This window comes from Lygodium microphyllum, chromosome 14 (assembly GCF_053477565.2).
Source record: "Lygodium microphyllum isolate KBCC chromosome 14, Lygodium_microphyllum_v1.1.10, whole genome shotgun sequence".
NCBI classification, from domain to species: Eukaryota; Viridiplantae; Streptophyta; class Polypodiopsida; order Schizaeales; family Lygodiaceae; genus Lygodium; species Lygodium microphyllum.
In genome coordinates this window covers 124,782,318-124,799,010 of record NC_141148.1, presented here as the reverse complement: position 1 = coordinate 124,799,010, position 16,693 = coordinate 124,782,318, and the positions used below count along the sequence as shown (strand labels likewise).

The following is a 16,693-nucleotide window of genomic DNA, read 5'->3' as shown; positions in this document are numbered from 1 at the left end:
GTTGGATACCCAAATAATAGTGAAGTAGACCAAGACCTGTCATGGCAAATGTTTGCTGTAAATCAGCCTTAAATGCTGCAATTTGACCAGCATTGGTCCCAATGACAAGGATGTCATCAATCTAAAGCACAAGAATAATAAAATAAAGTCCCTAATGTCGAATGTAAAGAGTAGCCTCGGTAGGACTATTCTCAAATCCAAGATGCAATAGATGAGAATGTATGTGGACGTACTAAGCCCATGGAGCTTGCCTTAAACCATACAAAACCTTCTTAAGACGACAAACTTGTCAAAGTGAAGCAGTGCGGAAGCGTATGACCAAGATAGAGTGAACAAAGCGAGGAGAGAGAGAGAGAGAGAGAGAGAGAGAGAGAGAATGGAACATAGAAAATCTGCAATGAAAAATGCTGTATAAGGAAGCAGATATGTACACGGGCACAAAGTGTATGCCTCTATATGTCTCCACCTCGAAGATCTCACCCTCTGTGAACCCCAAGAGTAGTCTCCACAATCAGCAATCTGGAAACCTGAGATCAGAACTATAAAAGAGTGTGCTGAACCGAGCAATAAATAGCCTGCCAAAAAATAGGAAAAAATATGTTGTCGGCAGCATTTAATGCAACCGACTGAACTGTCCGACTGGACCAGCTGACGTGGTGATCAGCTCTGAGCTGCCACGTGGCACTCTGCCTACTAATGTGGCACACCTACGGATTGTACCACAACATGAGACTCCATAAAACTGCTCACAAATGGAACTGTCTGTCCAAGGAATGCCAATCTCTAAAACCCCCTCTCAGATCCTAAACAAGTCGGCAAGATTGTCGAAGTAAAGCTTGAGGAAGCGCCTTCGTAAACAAGTCGGCAAGATTGTCCTCTGTCTTGCAGTAGACCAAAACAATAGTCTCATCTAGAATCTTCTCCCAAATGAAATGGTATTGGATCTCAATGTGCTTCGTCCGAGCATGGAACACAAGGTTTTGAGCCAAGGCAATGCAACTCTCATTGTCGCACTAAAGAACAATAGGACCTGTTTGCAGGCAGCCGAGCTCCTCCAAGAGCCTACGAAACCACACTGTCTAGCCTATCACGGACCTCCAATGATCCACATCACCAACCCAATCTGAATCACTCCATCCTATAAGTACCAAGTCCGCATCACCTGTACCTGCTAGATAACAAATCCCAAGATCAGGGCTTCCCCATAGTAACCGCAAAATCCTCTGAGCACCCTACCAATGCACCAGTTCACTCATGAGCCCGGCCAACACACCTACAGCATAACATAAGTCAACACAAGTATTAAGAAGCCAAATCAAGAAGCCAATTAACTGCATGTAATGGGTAGCATCAGCCAAAGGAAAATCGGAATGAGTTGTAGCCTTCTAGTTCAGGTCCATAGGAGTCATAAGAGACTTGCATCCCTCCATTTCACACATAGTCAAGAGCTCCTGCATATACCGCTATTGGGAAAGAAAGATCCCCCTCAAAGTCTAATAGATCTCATGACCTAGAAAGAAATGAAGAAGTCCAATATCCATCATCTCAAACTTCTCATGAAGTGATGCCTTCGTCTACTCGACCATCTTGGCATGGTCACCTGTCACAATCAAGTCATTCACATAAAGGACAAACAACACATAACCTCCACCTGAGGTGTGAACATACATTCGAGAGTCGACCTTGGAATGCCGATACCCTAGTCTCTTTTGGAGGAACGAATCAATCTTCTCATTCCAAGCACGGGGAGCCTGCTTAAGGCCATAGAGGGCCTTCCTCAACCTGTACACCTTACCATCAAAAGAACCTAAGCCTGGAGGCTGGTCAACATAGATCTCCTCCAACTCCCCATTCAAGAAGGCAAACTTCACATCCAGCTGATAGACCAGCCATCTCCTATGGCTAGCCAAGGCAAGAACAGCACGAATAGTAGCCATTCGAGATGTAGGGGCAAAAGTATCATGGAATCAATGCTTGGGCACTGCGCAAAACCTTTAGCGACAAGGCGGGCCTTGTGCTTGTCCAACATGTCATCACTACAGTACTTGGTCTTGAAGACCCATTTGACTCCATTGATCTTCTTATAAGAAGACTTAGGCACAAGTTGCCAAGTGCCATTCCTCTCAATCGACTCCAGCTCCTACTCCATTGCTCTCCGCCAATGATCATGATGTAAAGCCTCCTTCACAGAGGTGGGCTCCCGATCCTGCATGGCACGAGTCATCAAACAATAATTAGTGTACAAAGGCTTAGTGTGGTATGCCTGGTTCCTCCGGAGAAGGAACTCAATTGGTGAGTCTGATGGCTGAAAACTAAGCTCCTCATTCGAACAAGAGTCCTCAAGAGGCACGGGCTCTAGAGGAACAGCCGCACTGGAGCCCAACTATCATTAGGATCTCCAAGAACGAGGTGTTCCTCACCCCCCTCTGAGGTTGGAACTTCCACAAACCGAACATCATGGCTCGTGTAGACATCCCACTTAACCAGATCATACAATCGGTAACCTTGAGGCTACAAGCTATAGCCCCTACCTCCTTCCACACGAATGTCTTCCAATTGCTTACGTAGGTAAGCAACGTGCACTTCATTGCACACTTGATATAATGATGCAACCTTTTCCCATGCTTCCTTGGATGTCTTGCATAATCGGATGTGTGGAATAATGGCTCTTCACAGATAAAGCAATTAGGACATGCACTTGGGCGTCATGGCCATCCCATCAAATCTGATCTTGAGTGGGAGGCATCGTTGAAGAGAAAGATGATTCACCATCATGAAAGCCACCTCACGTTTGGAAGCGGGAGGTGGCGCAGGTGTTGCAGAGACTAGCCTTTGCTCAATGTCGTTGGCAATATGTATAGATTCTTCATGACAAAAACATGTCACACCATGTAAGCCCACATTGGATAATTGATGCCATCGAGCTTGTCGTCGGCGCCAAGCATGCCCAACAAGTCATTATTATTGCTGGCCATGAGTGATGATCAGCAATAACATAATATTTTCCAAGTGAAAAGAGAGAAAATAGATGCCCGAACAATAATAAATCACTGATAGAACAATTGTTGTTTGACTCAATGAAGTCAAGCTCAATAGAAGGCCACCTAAAGACAGGTTACAGCAGTCAAAACACGCCCAATCAGCAGCGACAGAGGTAAACACAGGCCTGAACAGTAGAAGAACAGCACTAGCCCACCTCAAACAGCTGATATCAAGCAGAAGCAAGACCCCAACCTGAAATCTGATATCATGTCAAAAGTGGATGCATCAATGAAAGTGTTGAAAACTGTTGTAACAAACTGTGTAACACAAGAGGAGAAAAGAGAAGCGCTGCAATAGAAGAAGAGCACTGCACAAAGAACTCAGAAGGAAAGAGATGCTCATGAAATGGAATCCATATATCAAGACATGAGATAGTACAAAAACAACATGAGTCACTAGTTGTGTGGGTCCTAGCACCAACTCACTCCTTCCAACGGAACTTGTTGTAGAAGTATATAGGATGAAGTTGTTAGAAGGCAGGCATAGGAACCCACGATAAGCAAGGGAGTATAAGGGCAGATGAGTGTGAATAGCCCTAGGGGCAGGGGAAACCCTAACCCTAGCTTGGCAAAGGCTATATAAACAGCCTATGGGTCACTATCAAGTGTGGGAGAGTGTACCCAAGTTGTACTCTAAGCAACTTAGTAAGCAAGATTTTGTTCTTGTACTTTGAGCTCTCTTCTCCCTTTTATGCACACATTCCAATGCTGCAACTCTGGTTTTCAACATGGTATCAGAGCCATCTCTGATCTCCTCGACTTCCCTTAGCCTCAGCTATCACTAAGTGCACATGAGCCTTTACCTCCTTCATCTTATCCTTCTTTCCTCCATAGCTGCCTGCAACCTACCTCCATTGGAGGACTTGGGGAGGACAAAGGAGGCCATATCAGCCTATGCTTTCTTTTGAAGATCTCTTCCTCACATCAGGCCGTAGCTCCTTGTCAGGTCTACCCCCGACATTGTCCACGTCTGAGCCTGGCATTGCGTGATTCCCAGAAACAGGCGCAGTTTCTGACAGCGCAAAATTCGTACTGCTGTACACGCAGCAGGCGACGCGATCCCAGCAGCTATCTTGGGGCTTTGATAGCCCCCCTAGTGGGCTATCCTCATCTACAAGGGTTCCTGGAAATTCCTCCCACAGAGAGAGATCTCTGCCAAACCCTAACTGTGTATTTTGAGGCAGCCATAGCCAACAAGCTCTAAGCTTGACATTTGGTCATTTTTTCACTCTGAGCTTCATTAACAGTGATTCTAATCACTGAAGCATAGTCTCTGAAACCTATTCTAGATTCTAAAGCTCTTCGGCATGCTAAATAGACATCACTAAGCATTGGGAAGCCAACTTCCAACCGGGTTCCATTCAAGCACTTCACTAAGCTTGACAATAGTGTTTTCTAAACACTAATCATGAATCATCTAATCATTTGCTTGTTGGGCATTCACTAAAATCCAATGAGTTTTTTATTCCTCTTCATATATTGTTGTAAGGTTATGTGTACAATTAACACATAGGCCATCATACACTAGAAGTGTATTGCATACCGTGAGTGACTTTGTTTCAAGTACACTGGTCAATGAAATCAAAAGCATGAGTGTCATTGTACTCTCCTCGGAATCATCAGCAACAAGCATTGAGATCATAGACCAACCTTGTCCAACACAAGCTTCATCCACTAAGCCATACCACAAGGAGGAGCCTGAAGTCCAGTCTAGGTTTACTTCATTAAAACCTAAAAAGACTATTAAACCTCGGAAGAAGTTTGCACATAAGAAAGGACCACCACAGTCATACTTTGAAATATTACATTTATATGATTTTCAGCCTTTCTCTTCATTGCAACTTTGATTTCAAATTGTTTGATTTGCTTCCGCATTCAGTGGAAAGTTTGTAAGGGACTAGACACTGCCCTTGTCCTAACAAGTGGTAAGACCTTCCAAATGACCACAACATATGCTGATGTCCGTCCTCAAATTCGAAAGTTTGATGGCAAAGATTTCCACCCATGGCAGGTACTTATAAAATACAAAATGATGGAGAGAGGGTATTGGCCTCTCATTCAAGGCAGTAGAGCTGTAAACTCTGCAAATCTGGTTGATATAGAGGATGACCAACGTGCTCAAGCGATCATAATGTTATACTTAGATGAATCCCTGATTCATCATGTTGATCAATTAAACACTGCTAAAGAAAAATGGGATGAGCTTGAAAAGCTCTATGGAGCCACTGGCAAAAATACTAAAATCTTCCTTAAAATTGAATTCTTTAGCTTGGAATATCGATAAGGAGAAGATTTGGGAAAATTCATCTCTCACATGAAGGGACTTATGGCACAGCTTGCCTAAAACACAAAAAAGGGGATAAGAGTATCTACCGAATGAATGGATGCTGAAAATGAATGAATGGAAAAGATGATACATATGTGGGTGTTCATGGAGCTGAGATGTCCAACAACCATTGACTCACCTAGGAGCGGCTGAGGAGAGTGCCGTCCTCTGTGTATGGACCCAAGTGTTAGAGATCATAGCCTGACTGGAGGGCAGGCAGCTGCACAGTCGGACCAGCAGGGCAGCTGCACAGTCGGACTGTGCAGTCGGACTGCCACGTGCCTGCATATTTTCTGGCGCCCTATTTTCAGGCAGTTTTCGACTATTTATAGTTGACGTTTCCAGCAGTCTGGCCACTCTTCTCTGTCGCAGATTACAGACCGGTGCCGTGCAGATTTCTGTCTCTGTTCACAGATTTCAGACAGCAGACAGTGCAGACTGCAACAGACTTCGAGGTGGACAGCAGGTCGCATCGTCGAGGTGGAGACACGCAGTCCAGCGCACTGCGCCCGTGTATATCTTTGTATTCAGCATTCTTTATACAGGAGATCTTCATTGTCCACTGTCTCTTTCTCTCCCTTCTCTCTCTCTCAGTCCTACGCTTCCGCACCGCTACACTCTGACATGGTATCAGAGCAGTGTTTGAGGGCTGACTGAGCGCAAAATCAACCTGAAGGGGAGTTTCCATCGCGACACAAATTTGCGTTTTTTGCGTTTAAGGGCAGACAGGAGTGCTGCGCCTTGGAACAAGGCTGAAACGAGTGTGGGCGCACAGGAAAGGAGTACAGGTGGTGGATTTGCTGCTGTTTACTGCTGTTTAACGCGGAGGAAGTTTGAGTTTTCAACCTAAAAGTGCAGGTTTTGCTTTTTCATCGCCTCCGGCGAGTGAAGAAGCTTCGGGACGCGGAAGAGCCTTAGCAAGCTGAGTTTACCCAGTCAGAGGGGGCTGCTTTTGCGTTTGAGAAGGCATTGCAGGTGAAGATGTCTACAGAGATGGACTTGGAGTTCCAGGCGATTATGGACCGGTTTCAACAACTCTCTCAGGCTGTCGATGCATCTTGTCTTCATGGAAGACTACATCATGACTGCGGATGACTTTCCGCGCTTTCTGCCTGTCTTACCGGCTCTTCCTACAGATCAGAAGCTCGACGGCGACAACTACCGCATTTGGCGCGTTATGATGTTGGCCATCCTTGAGTCCTATGATTTGGCGGAGTTGGTACAGGAGGATATTGACCGGCCTTCGGTAAGAGATGAGTCCAAACTCTCTTCCAATGCTCGTGCGGAGTTGGCCAGGGCCCAGTCTCATTGGGACAAACTGAATGCCAGGATTCGATCCTTTCTCTTTCTATCATGCACTACAGCCGTGATCGCTCACATCGAGCACTTGACGGTGGCTCGTGAGATATGGCTGGAGCTTGATCAAATGTACAATCGGATGACCCTAATGAAGAGGGTTTCTTTGGAGGTACAGATGCGGACCTTGTCCGTCAATAAGTCTTCTTCGCTAAGGGAACACATTAACAAGCTAAGGCAGCTACAGATGCAGGTTCAGAATGCGGGGAAGCCGATTTCCTCCGAAGACATGGCGATCACACTATTGTCCCAGTTGCCACCACGATTCGGTACATTTTACTCTGCCCTTATTGCTTCAGGGCGAGAGTCTACTCTTCGGTGGGAAGAGTTGGTTCCTATGGTCTTGGACCAAGAGGAACAGTTAAAGGGACAGAATGCTTCCAAAACGGAGGCGTTGACAGGTCAAGCCTCTCAGAAGAAGGGGAAGGACCAAAAGAAGAAGAAGGGGGATAACAAGTCTAAGAAGGACAAGGAGAAGGACAAGGACAAAGACTCCACATGTCATATTTGTGGAAAGACTGGCCATTGGAAGAAGGATTGCCCTGACAAAGACTCGAAGGACACCAAGAAGAAGGAACCCAAGGATTCTGGAGCAGTGGCTGCACCCTCATCAGCTGCATTTCTACATCTAGTTGTCATTGAGGACGCTTCACCTAATGCTTCTGATGCTGCGATGACGGCTCCCCAAGCTCGAGAGTGGATTGTTGATAGTGGTGCCTCACGGCACATGACTCCTTCATCAGATGGTGTTGCCCAGCTGCGACCTTCGCATGGGCAGGTTCTCATTGGAGACAGCTCTTCAGTTTCTGTTGTAGGTCGGGGTAAGATGCAGCTTATTCCGGATGGACGAGGTGGCACCCATACCTCAAAGGTTTTGCATGTACCAGGATTAGGGTACCATCTCCTTTCAATTCATAAGATTTGCTCCCTTGGTCTTTTGGTGGAGTTTGACAGTTCTACTATGCGAGTCCTTGATCGTGGATCGAGGAAGGTTCTCTCATCCGGATATGAGGAGAACGGCATTTACAAACTGAAGTCTACCACTGCCCTCTCTACTCTTCTTCTTACCTCACAGTCACAGTCTGAGTTATGGCATACTCGGTTTGGTCACCTGAACTATGACTATCTTCGGAGGGCGTCACATGGACAGCTTGTTCGAGGGTTGCCGGATATAGTGGTGAGCCAGCAGCCATGTGTCTCCTGCATACGGGGGAAGCAGCATAGGGATGCCATTCCCCACACAGCTTCGCGGCGGTCTACTTCACCGATGGAGCTAGTATCTACGGATCTATGTGGCCCTATGAGGAATGAGTCCCTGCGTGGGAGCTCGTACTTCATGCTGATCGTGGATGACTACAGCAGGATGACATGGGCCTATTTTTTGGCACTAAAGTCAGAAGCTTTCTCGCACTTCAAGGATTGGCTTCTCTTTGAGGAGAACCGATCAGGCCGGAAGTTGAAGACCTTGCGATCCGACAAGGGAGGTGAATTTGTGTCTAATGAATTTGCTCGGTTTTGTGCAGATAGAGAAATTCACCAGGAGTTTGCCAATACCAATACTCCTCAAGAAAATGGTATTCTAGAACGGAAGAACCGCAGTGTGATCGAGATGGCGCGCACCATGATGGAGCACCGACAGACCCCTCAGGTTCTGTGGGCCGAGGCTGTGGCTACTGCCGTCCACATTCTTAATCGATCCCCTACTTCGGCCGTGGAAGGGATGACTCCATTTGAGGCTTATTTTGGAACGAAGCCAGATGTTTCTTACTTTCGAGTCTTTGGGTGTGATGCTTATGTTCACATTCCCAAGGCTCACCGTGATAAATTTGAAGCGGCTTCCCGAAAACAGGTATTTGTTGGCTACAGCTCCCAGTCCCAAGGCTACCGACTGTATGATCCCGTCAAGCGGGATGTGTACACTAGCCGTGATGTGCAGTTTGTGGAGGTTCCGGCTACTTCAACGGGTGAGGAGCATCCCGTTCTTGGAGATCCAGGGGAGAGTTGGGCTCCTTCGACAGTTCCACTGGAACCCGTGCCTTTTGATTATGATTCTGTTTCTGACACAGAGTCTATTGTTCCACCGGACCCTTCTGAGGAGTTACCACCGGTGGATATTCCAGAGTCTTCTGCTAATGGAGAACGACGAGGGGAGGTTCGGCCTCCTCCTCGCTGGGCCCGTGACACACTCCGTGATTCAGGGATCGAGGGGGTTCCTGAGGAGTGGGGACCGCAGGATGGTCCGCGGCGGTCACGGAGGCACCAGGCGCATTCTTCGGAGCTTGTTTGCTCCAACTATTGTTTGCTGTCCCGTGTTATGCAGGATCGAGAGCCCACCTCCGTGAAGGAGGCTTTACAGTCCGCCCCATGGAAGAAAGCTATGGAAGCTGAATTGGAGGCTATTGAGAGGAATGGCACTTGGTCACTTGTGCCACGTCCCCCGAAGAAGAAGGTGATTGGAGTCAAGTGGGTCTTCAAGACCAAATATCTCAGTGATGGTACTTTGGATAAGCACAAGGCTCGCCTTGTTGCTAAGGGTTTTGCCCAACGCCCAGGGATTGACTGTCATGACACCTTTGCCCCCACAGCTCGTATGGCAACCATTAGAGTTGTTCTTGCTTTGGCTGGCCATAGGAGATGGCCTGTTTATCAGTTGGATGTGAAGTCGGCCTTCCTGAATGGTGATTTGAAGGAGGAGATCTACGTTGAGCAGCCTCCTGGCTTTGGTTCTTCAGATGGGCAAGTCTACAGGTTGAAGAAGGCCCTGTATGGCCTCAAGCAGGCCCCGCGAGCTTGGAACGAGAAGATTGATTCGTTCCTCCAGTCTCAGTTGGGATATCGACGGTCCAAGGCCGATCCGCAGCTGTATGTTCACACTTTCGAGGATGGTTGTGTGCTGTTTGTATTATATGTTGATGATTTGATTGTCACAGGTGATGATGCACAGCAGGTCCAGGAGACAAAGTCAGCTTTACATCGGACGTTCGAGATGACGGATTTGGGGCTACTCCATTTCTTTTTAGGCCATGAGATTTATCAATCTCAGAGGGGGATCTTTCTCTCCCAACAGAGATATGTATAGGAGCTCTTGGTGTCTTTTGAGATGGAAGATTGTCGGGCCCTCTCTACTCCTATGGATCCGCACTGGAAGGCCACTTCCCATTCAGCTTCTCCTTTGGCGGATGCGTCCCGCTATCGACAGTTGATAGGGTCCTTGATTTGGCTTCTCAACACCAGGGTTGATCTATGTTTTGCTGTTGGGCTCTTGGCAGGGTTCATGAGTGAACCTAAGACGGTGCATTGGCAGGCTGCTCAGAGGATACTTCGGTATCTGAGGGGGACGTCTGATTTGGGGATTCATTACCCCGCAGGGACAGATGGGTCAGATCTTGTACTTGTAGGTTGGAGTGACTCGGATTGGGCCGGTGACGTGGACCACAGGCGGTCTACAACAGGTTACTGCTTTACTTTGGGTGCAGGTGTTATTTCATGGAGTAGCAAGAAGCAGCCCACGGTAGCCCTTTCGTCTACTGAGGCGGAGTATCGGGCCGCGTCTTCCACCACATGCGAGGTTGTGTGGCTTCGGAGATTGTTGGAGGAGCTTGGGTGCCCCCAGACTCGTCCTACATTGCTGCGATGTGACAATGAGAGTTGCATTGAATTGGCAAGGAACCCTGTTTTTCATGCCCGGACGAAGCACATTGAGATTCAGTACCACTTCATCCGAGAAAAGCTTCTGGATGAGACCATCACTGTGGAGTATTGCAAGACGGAGAACAATCTTGCGGATTTGTTTACGAAGGCGCTTCCTCAGGCTCTACTTCGGCAACATTCCAGATCCCTCAGGCTTCTGCCATGTCCAGGCTCTGAGAGGGGGTGTTAGAGATCATAGCCTGACTGGAGGGCAGGCAGCTGCACAGTCGGACCAGCAGGGCAGCTGCACAGTCGGACTGTGCAGTCGGACTGCACGTGGCAGTCCGACTGCCTGCAGCCTAGTCGGCTGCATTTAAATGCAGCCGACCTATTTTCTGGCGCCCTATTTTCAGGCAGTTTTCGACTATTTATAGTCGACGTTTCCAGCAGTCTGGCCACTCTTCTCTGTCGCAGATTACAGACCGGTGCCGTGCAGATTTCTGTCTCTGTTCACAGATTTCAGACAGCAGACAGTGCAGACTGCAGCAGACTTCGAGGTGGACAGCAGGTCGCATTGTCGAGGTGGAGACACGCAGTCCAGCGCACTGCGCCCGTGTATATCTTTGTATTCAGCATACTTTATACAGCAGATCTTCATTGTCCACTGTCTCTTTCTCTCCCTTCTCTCTCTGCGTTCTCTCTCTCTCAGTCCTACACTTCCGCACTGCTGCACTCTGGCACCAAGTGCAGCAATACCACCAAAGATGCCGGCGGCACTTCCTTCCTCATTAGATGATTTGAAGTTCATGATCAATGAGTTTTTAGATTCCCTCTCTCTCAGAGGGGGATTCAAAGGGGGATGTGCTTTCTTTGCCCTCCACGAGGGCTCCTCCTTCAGCTTCTGAGGGGGGCCCTACGTCTCCACCCTCCAAAGGGGCACTTGCTATCAAGAAATGATTGAGCAACCAAAGAGAGTAGGGTATGCAAGGAGAAACACAATGTGTACGAGAAACATTGAGAAGAGAGGAGAAACTTAGATGAATGAATGAAATAATGAAGCGAATCTGATACAAGGGTGTTGTAGCATGAAAGATGCCCTGGAGCAGGGAAATTGCTAAAGAAGCCTCTAAGTTTGCAAACGCAGGGATGATGAGGTGTCGCTTGGAGCGTTGTCGAAGAAGAGGAGCCTCTAAATCTACAACACAAGGATGAAGACTAGTGCTTGGAGCAAGGAAACTACCACTCAAGGGTGAGGAGCCTTTGAGTCTACAAACATAAGCCTAATGAGTTACACCAACTATTGGGGAGTGACGCAGCTGGTGGAGGAGAATTTGGAGGCCACAAGCTGCAAAATGCAAATCAAGGCAACCTTTGGAGATGATGACTGATGAAGGGAAGCTACCAAGAGATGGAGGAAGGTGCCAAGCTACACAAATGCAAGTAATAAGGACCTCTTAAATCTAATGTCACTCAGAGGCCTATAGCTTCGTGGATGGCTTCTCTAGATACAATCAGGTGCAAGTGCATTCTGCAGTCCTGACAAGCATAAGACTGCCTTCGCCACCGAATGGGGCATCTTTGCTTACATATAGTCATGCCCTTTGGGTTGACTCATGCCCCAGCCACCTTTGAACGCCTCATGTGAACCATATTTAAAGACATGCTTTGCAAGGAATTTGAGGTCTTTCTGGACGACTTGTGTGTTCACTCGACCTGGCAAGAACACTTGGGCAAACTTCGAGCAGTCTTTGAGCGGTGTCACCTATATCATCTCTCCCTGAACCCCTTAAAGTGTCAGTTCTGGGTGAAACATGGGTGCATCCTAGGGCACGTGGTGTCAAAGAATGGCATTGCCACTGACTTCTCGAAAGTTAGGGTTATTGTTGATCTTCCGCCCCTATGAATGATGACACTAGGTGATCGAGGAGCTGTCCAAACAGTCAAATGAAAGTAGGTGATGCCCGTTTGGAGGAGGAGGAGCTGACACTAGGCTGCAAATGCCGATACCAAGCAATGGAGTGTTGTCACCAAGGTATGGATGATGACACGAGCTGTGAAGGAGAAGCCTGCAACCATAAACGCAGCCCTATGGATAAAGGGGATTGGCACTTGGTAGCAGGAAGGGGGGAGATGGCGAAAGGAGAGAGGAGAGACAGAGATTATGGGTGACTAACTGAATAAAGCAATGGTGTGTGTAAGTGAAGAACGAATGGGCAGTGCCAAATATATAGGCACAAACAATCTCGAGTCTCGCCCATTGAAGTCTCTTGAGCAGCGCTCAAACACTCTCAAAAGGCCCTAGAAAGCCCTTTTGAGGCTAGAAACAAAAACCAAGAATGGAAAAGAAGAAGGGAAATTGTGCCAAATGATGTGGTTTCTCAACACCCCCTCTAAGGCCCAAAAAGAGCACAAAAAGAGTGAGGTGAAGAGAAGAAGAACTGCCCTGTAATCCGAGAATGCCACCTAAAAGGAGACTTGTGAAGATAGTCAAGAGTCCGAATGAGCAGTAGAACCTGAAACACAACCTCGGATGAGAAGCCACTAGCTCCATTACACCATGCTTGAAGGAATACAAAGGCCTAGTCATAAAGTCACCGCTAAAAAGCTGAGGGCCTTGATCAAAGATAGATCTTCTAGACGTTGGGTTTCAATGGCGGTAAAGCTGCTCGAAAGAGAGCCAAACCTCAAAAGTAAAAGATGGTGGGTGAATAACTTCGAGAGTAGTAGGATCCTCCTCTCAAACTAGAGAAGTAGAAGCCTCCTCTAAAGCTAAAGAAAAGGAGGTGCCCCCTCTAAGGGCAAAGAAAAAGGATCCCCCTCTAAGGGCAAGTAATCTATTTCTAATCGGACTATCATTCGGAGCTTAAACAGTTCTGGGAGCAGTGACTCCAACTCATGGATCACAGACCCCGAGGTGTTTGATGATGTACCATGGTCGTGCTAAAGAAGGTATCCGAAGCTCAGGAACAAAAGCCAAAGAGCACCCAGAGGTGTCTTCTCAAACCTGAGTAGAAGAGGGTGGGATAGGAGGCTCAAGCTGAGCCAAGGGTGGGGAACATTCCCAGGCTCTCAATGGAGTAGACCGTGGAGGAGCAATGGGCCGTGGTAGCCACTAGACCCACAAATGGATGGGGGAAACCTCCCCGCCGTGTGGTGGCCTTTAGGCGACCAACAATCATTGTCTCTCAATGATGCCGACTACAAAACCGCAAGTTATCAAGGTGGCATTCCTAAAACCCAAGAAGCAGTAGAAGAAACTTCTATAGCACATTGCGGTGGTCTCAAGGAGATCAAGCTACCAAATGATCCTCCTTTGGCTTGAAAGGACTTAGTGCGCATTGAATGCATCTTGTTGCCTTGAGCATAAAGATAAGAAAGCCTGTGTAGAAATAAACTCTGTCGCCCAAAAGGGAGAGATGGCACAACAAGTGCCTAGGTGTAGACGCATGTACTCCGATGGTGTAGGGAGCAAAGGTGAATGTTGGCAAGCATCGATGGGAGGTTCAGTGATGTCGGAGGAGGAGCACCTAGTGGTCTGTCCATCTCCTTATGGAGAATAGCACTGGAGTGTCAACCTGTAAAAGGGAGGATAGGAGGGAGAGGAAGAGAAGGGTATCTCTATCTCCTAGTGATGCAACAGAAATGAAGGGGAGAATCAGCATATGATGTTGAGCCCACAACCTATCTTTGCCTTCTCCAATGAATAGGATCTTTAGCTCTCTAAGCTCCTGCGCTCTAATACCATGTTAGAATATGTGACAATGCAGAGAGACAGTAGGGTCTGTGGGGAGAAACTCAGAAACACGAGCGCAAGATGATGAAGCAATAAATCATGCTATGTGAAGAAAAGCTTATAGCAAAGCCGAAGCTTGGAAGATAACTACACTGTCCTATCTAAATCAGGCAGTAGCACCTATGGGGAATCTACGTTGTGAAGGGAGCGAAACACAATCTCTGAGCAATGGGCTATCGAAGTAATCACTAGAAGGTGAAGGACGGCTATCAAAGGAGCAAAGCGCACTCCTCTGATGTCGTCAGGGAGCAAGAAGATAATCACCAACTATTGAGGGAGCAAAGCACAATCCTCGAACACCACGAGGTGGGCCAAGGCTGCAAACGCAAATGCCAACGGCTTGTGTGAGCTAACACCTAATGCGATGGAGGTTGCCAAGTAAAGGGGCGGCCACTAGGAGGGTAAATGCAGCCTGTGAGAGCCTATCAACCCAAAAGCACAAGTACCTAAGGCTGCACAAATTGACGCCAAGTGTGGAGATGATGCCAAGCATGAAGATATTGACACCTAACTGGAGAAGTTGACGCCAAGGGGGAAGCCTCCAGACAGCAAAACACAGGTAACAGTGGAGCCTGAAGGAGAAGGGAGATGACGCCAAGCAAAGGGATGGTGACACCACGTGAAAGATGCTCCAAACACAAAAGGTGATGGCGCCCGAAGCTAAGGGAGAAGATGGTGATGGAGAAGAGCCATGAACCACAAACCGCAATGTCCACTAGAAGGGGTGTGAGGGCAATGGAAGGGCTGGAGAGAGGAAGGAAGGGTGTCTGATGACGAAAGAAGAGTCGCGAGCAAAGAGCGTGGGTGGTGGTGTGGAATGAATGGAGAGGCAGCCTATGTATAGGCCACAACTGTCTAGGGTGATGCACCACTGAGTGGGGGTTAGGCCTTCTCAGTCTCTTCCTTTACCAACAATAACCACAGTAGAGTTTCCTTATTTGAGTTTTCTTCAGATGCATCAACTGATCCATCTGTAACTAAAGGAGGCTGGAATTCTTCGAATTGCATTTCCACTTTTCAAGAAGAAGAGGCCCAGTACATCCATGTTAGAACACAAGCACACCATCCAACAGCATCCGCCGCATTTCTAGGATGAGCTTATAGCTAAACAGCAGCTGAGAAAAGAAAATGCAACCCTTTGCTCAAAAGCTGGGGAAGACATCGGAGCAGCCTGTCAAACTATACTTGAGCTCTTATTGATGCATGTCAAGGAAAACAAGGATATGCCCACTTCCTTCAATCACCTTCAACATAATATACAGCTCCACAGGGTAAGGTTCATATGAATGAGTCTGTTTGAAAGAAGACGTTTAAGGTGCCATTGGGATAAGGGAAGATACCAAACTGTAAGTGAGAATGTTGCAAAGTTATATGACTTAGGGAGAAGCGTGCAAACCATAGATCACTGGGCGGACTAACCACACACAAGTCATTGAGTCTATTGGATTTCCTTTAACGCCCTTGGGTAGCATTTTCTTTTGCACGTCAAAGATGTTGAAACTTGAAATTTGACCTGGAAAGTAAGCCGGTAATCCTCGACAAGGGTCCGGAGCTGCCGAGTGAGTCGATGAGCCATTTCTCGGCGATTGAGCAGCAGGCAGACAACAATGAAGCGCGCATAAAACCGCAGGTGCTTGTTTGCCAGGATTGCATCCTTGCCGGTATCCTTGAAGTACTCACGGCTCGTGATAGCCTCGTAAAAGATGTACGACTCGGACAGGAAGGTCGCATCACTGGTACGGAGGTAGAAATTGTAGTAAAGCTGGCCAATTCGCGATGCAATCTCGCCGATTTCCCATCTCTTGAGGCCTCCATCTACCAAGGCTTGTCGGTTCTCCTGTTGATATTTCCAAAGCTTGGTGTAGACCTGGAATGCCTTGTGGAAGTAGGAATCCCATTTGCTGCCACCATAGAGGGGCAGGTCGCGCAAGCGTGCAAACTTCTTGTCAGCTTTGTCAGCGAGAGCCCAGTATGTCTCGTTGACAGACGCCATCGACTGATTTTGTTTGGTATCAACGATGGAGCAGTATGCGCCTGCTCTCTTCCTGCTTATTGATGATGCGTCTCTTCGTAAGGCGTTATGTTGATGGGCAATCCATAAGCATGTAGTTTCCCTCGAAGCTCTGTGCTATACACCATTACTGAGAACATTACTCACGGGTTTTTCTTCTCAATCCGTGTGTGTGTGTGAGAGAGAGAGACAGCGCGCTACGTGGGTATCGCAGAAGTAAAAGAACACTCGTGTGTGTGTGTGTGTGTGTGTGTGAGAGAGAGAGAGAGAGAGAGAGAGAGAGAAAGAGAAGGGGGCTTGGGAGGGGGGGGGTTAAGTCTTAACGTAAAACCTGGAATCTACCCATTCGGCCCTTTAACATACATAGCCGATAAGGCCTCCGCATCGAGTGAGAAGCCAAGTTCGATACCCGGGCACCAACTGGCGGATTTCCAGTCAATACAAGTTAAGTCCAATTCCCATGGACAATTTGATAGATTTTAAGTTTTACTCACCTCTTTTTTTTAAGTTTTACTCACCTCTTTTTATCGCGCCTC

At 47.6% G+C, this 16,693-nt stretch overlaps 1 protein-coding gene across 4 annotated transcripts in view; it reads right to left on the bottom strand.

Moving 5' to 3' along the window:
- The window catches only part of LOC148026071 (signal transducer, putative (DUF3550/UPF0682)), a 75,665-nt gene extending 59,261 nt beyond the window's left edge, over nt 1-16,404 (bottom strand). For all 4 annotated transcript variants that reach the window (XM_087693311.1, XM_087693312.1, XM_087693313.1 and 1 more), the window contains exon 1: nt 15,660-16,404. In XM_087693311.1, the coding sequence (XP_087549437.1) occupies nt 15,660-16,139 (480 nt within the window). In that variant the 5' untranslated portion in view covers nt 16,140-16,404. The remainder of the gene's footprint in view (nt 1-15,659) is intronic.
- Between the last annotated feature and the right edge of the window lie 289 nt (nt 16,405-16,693).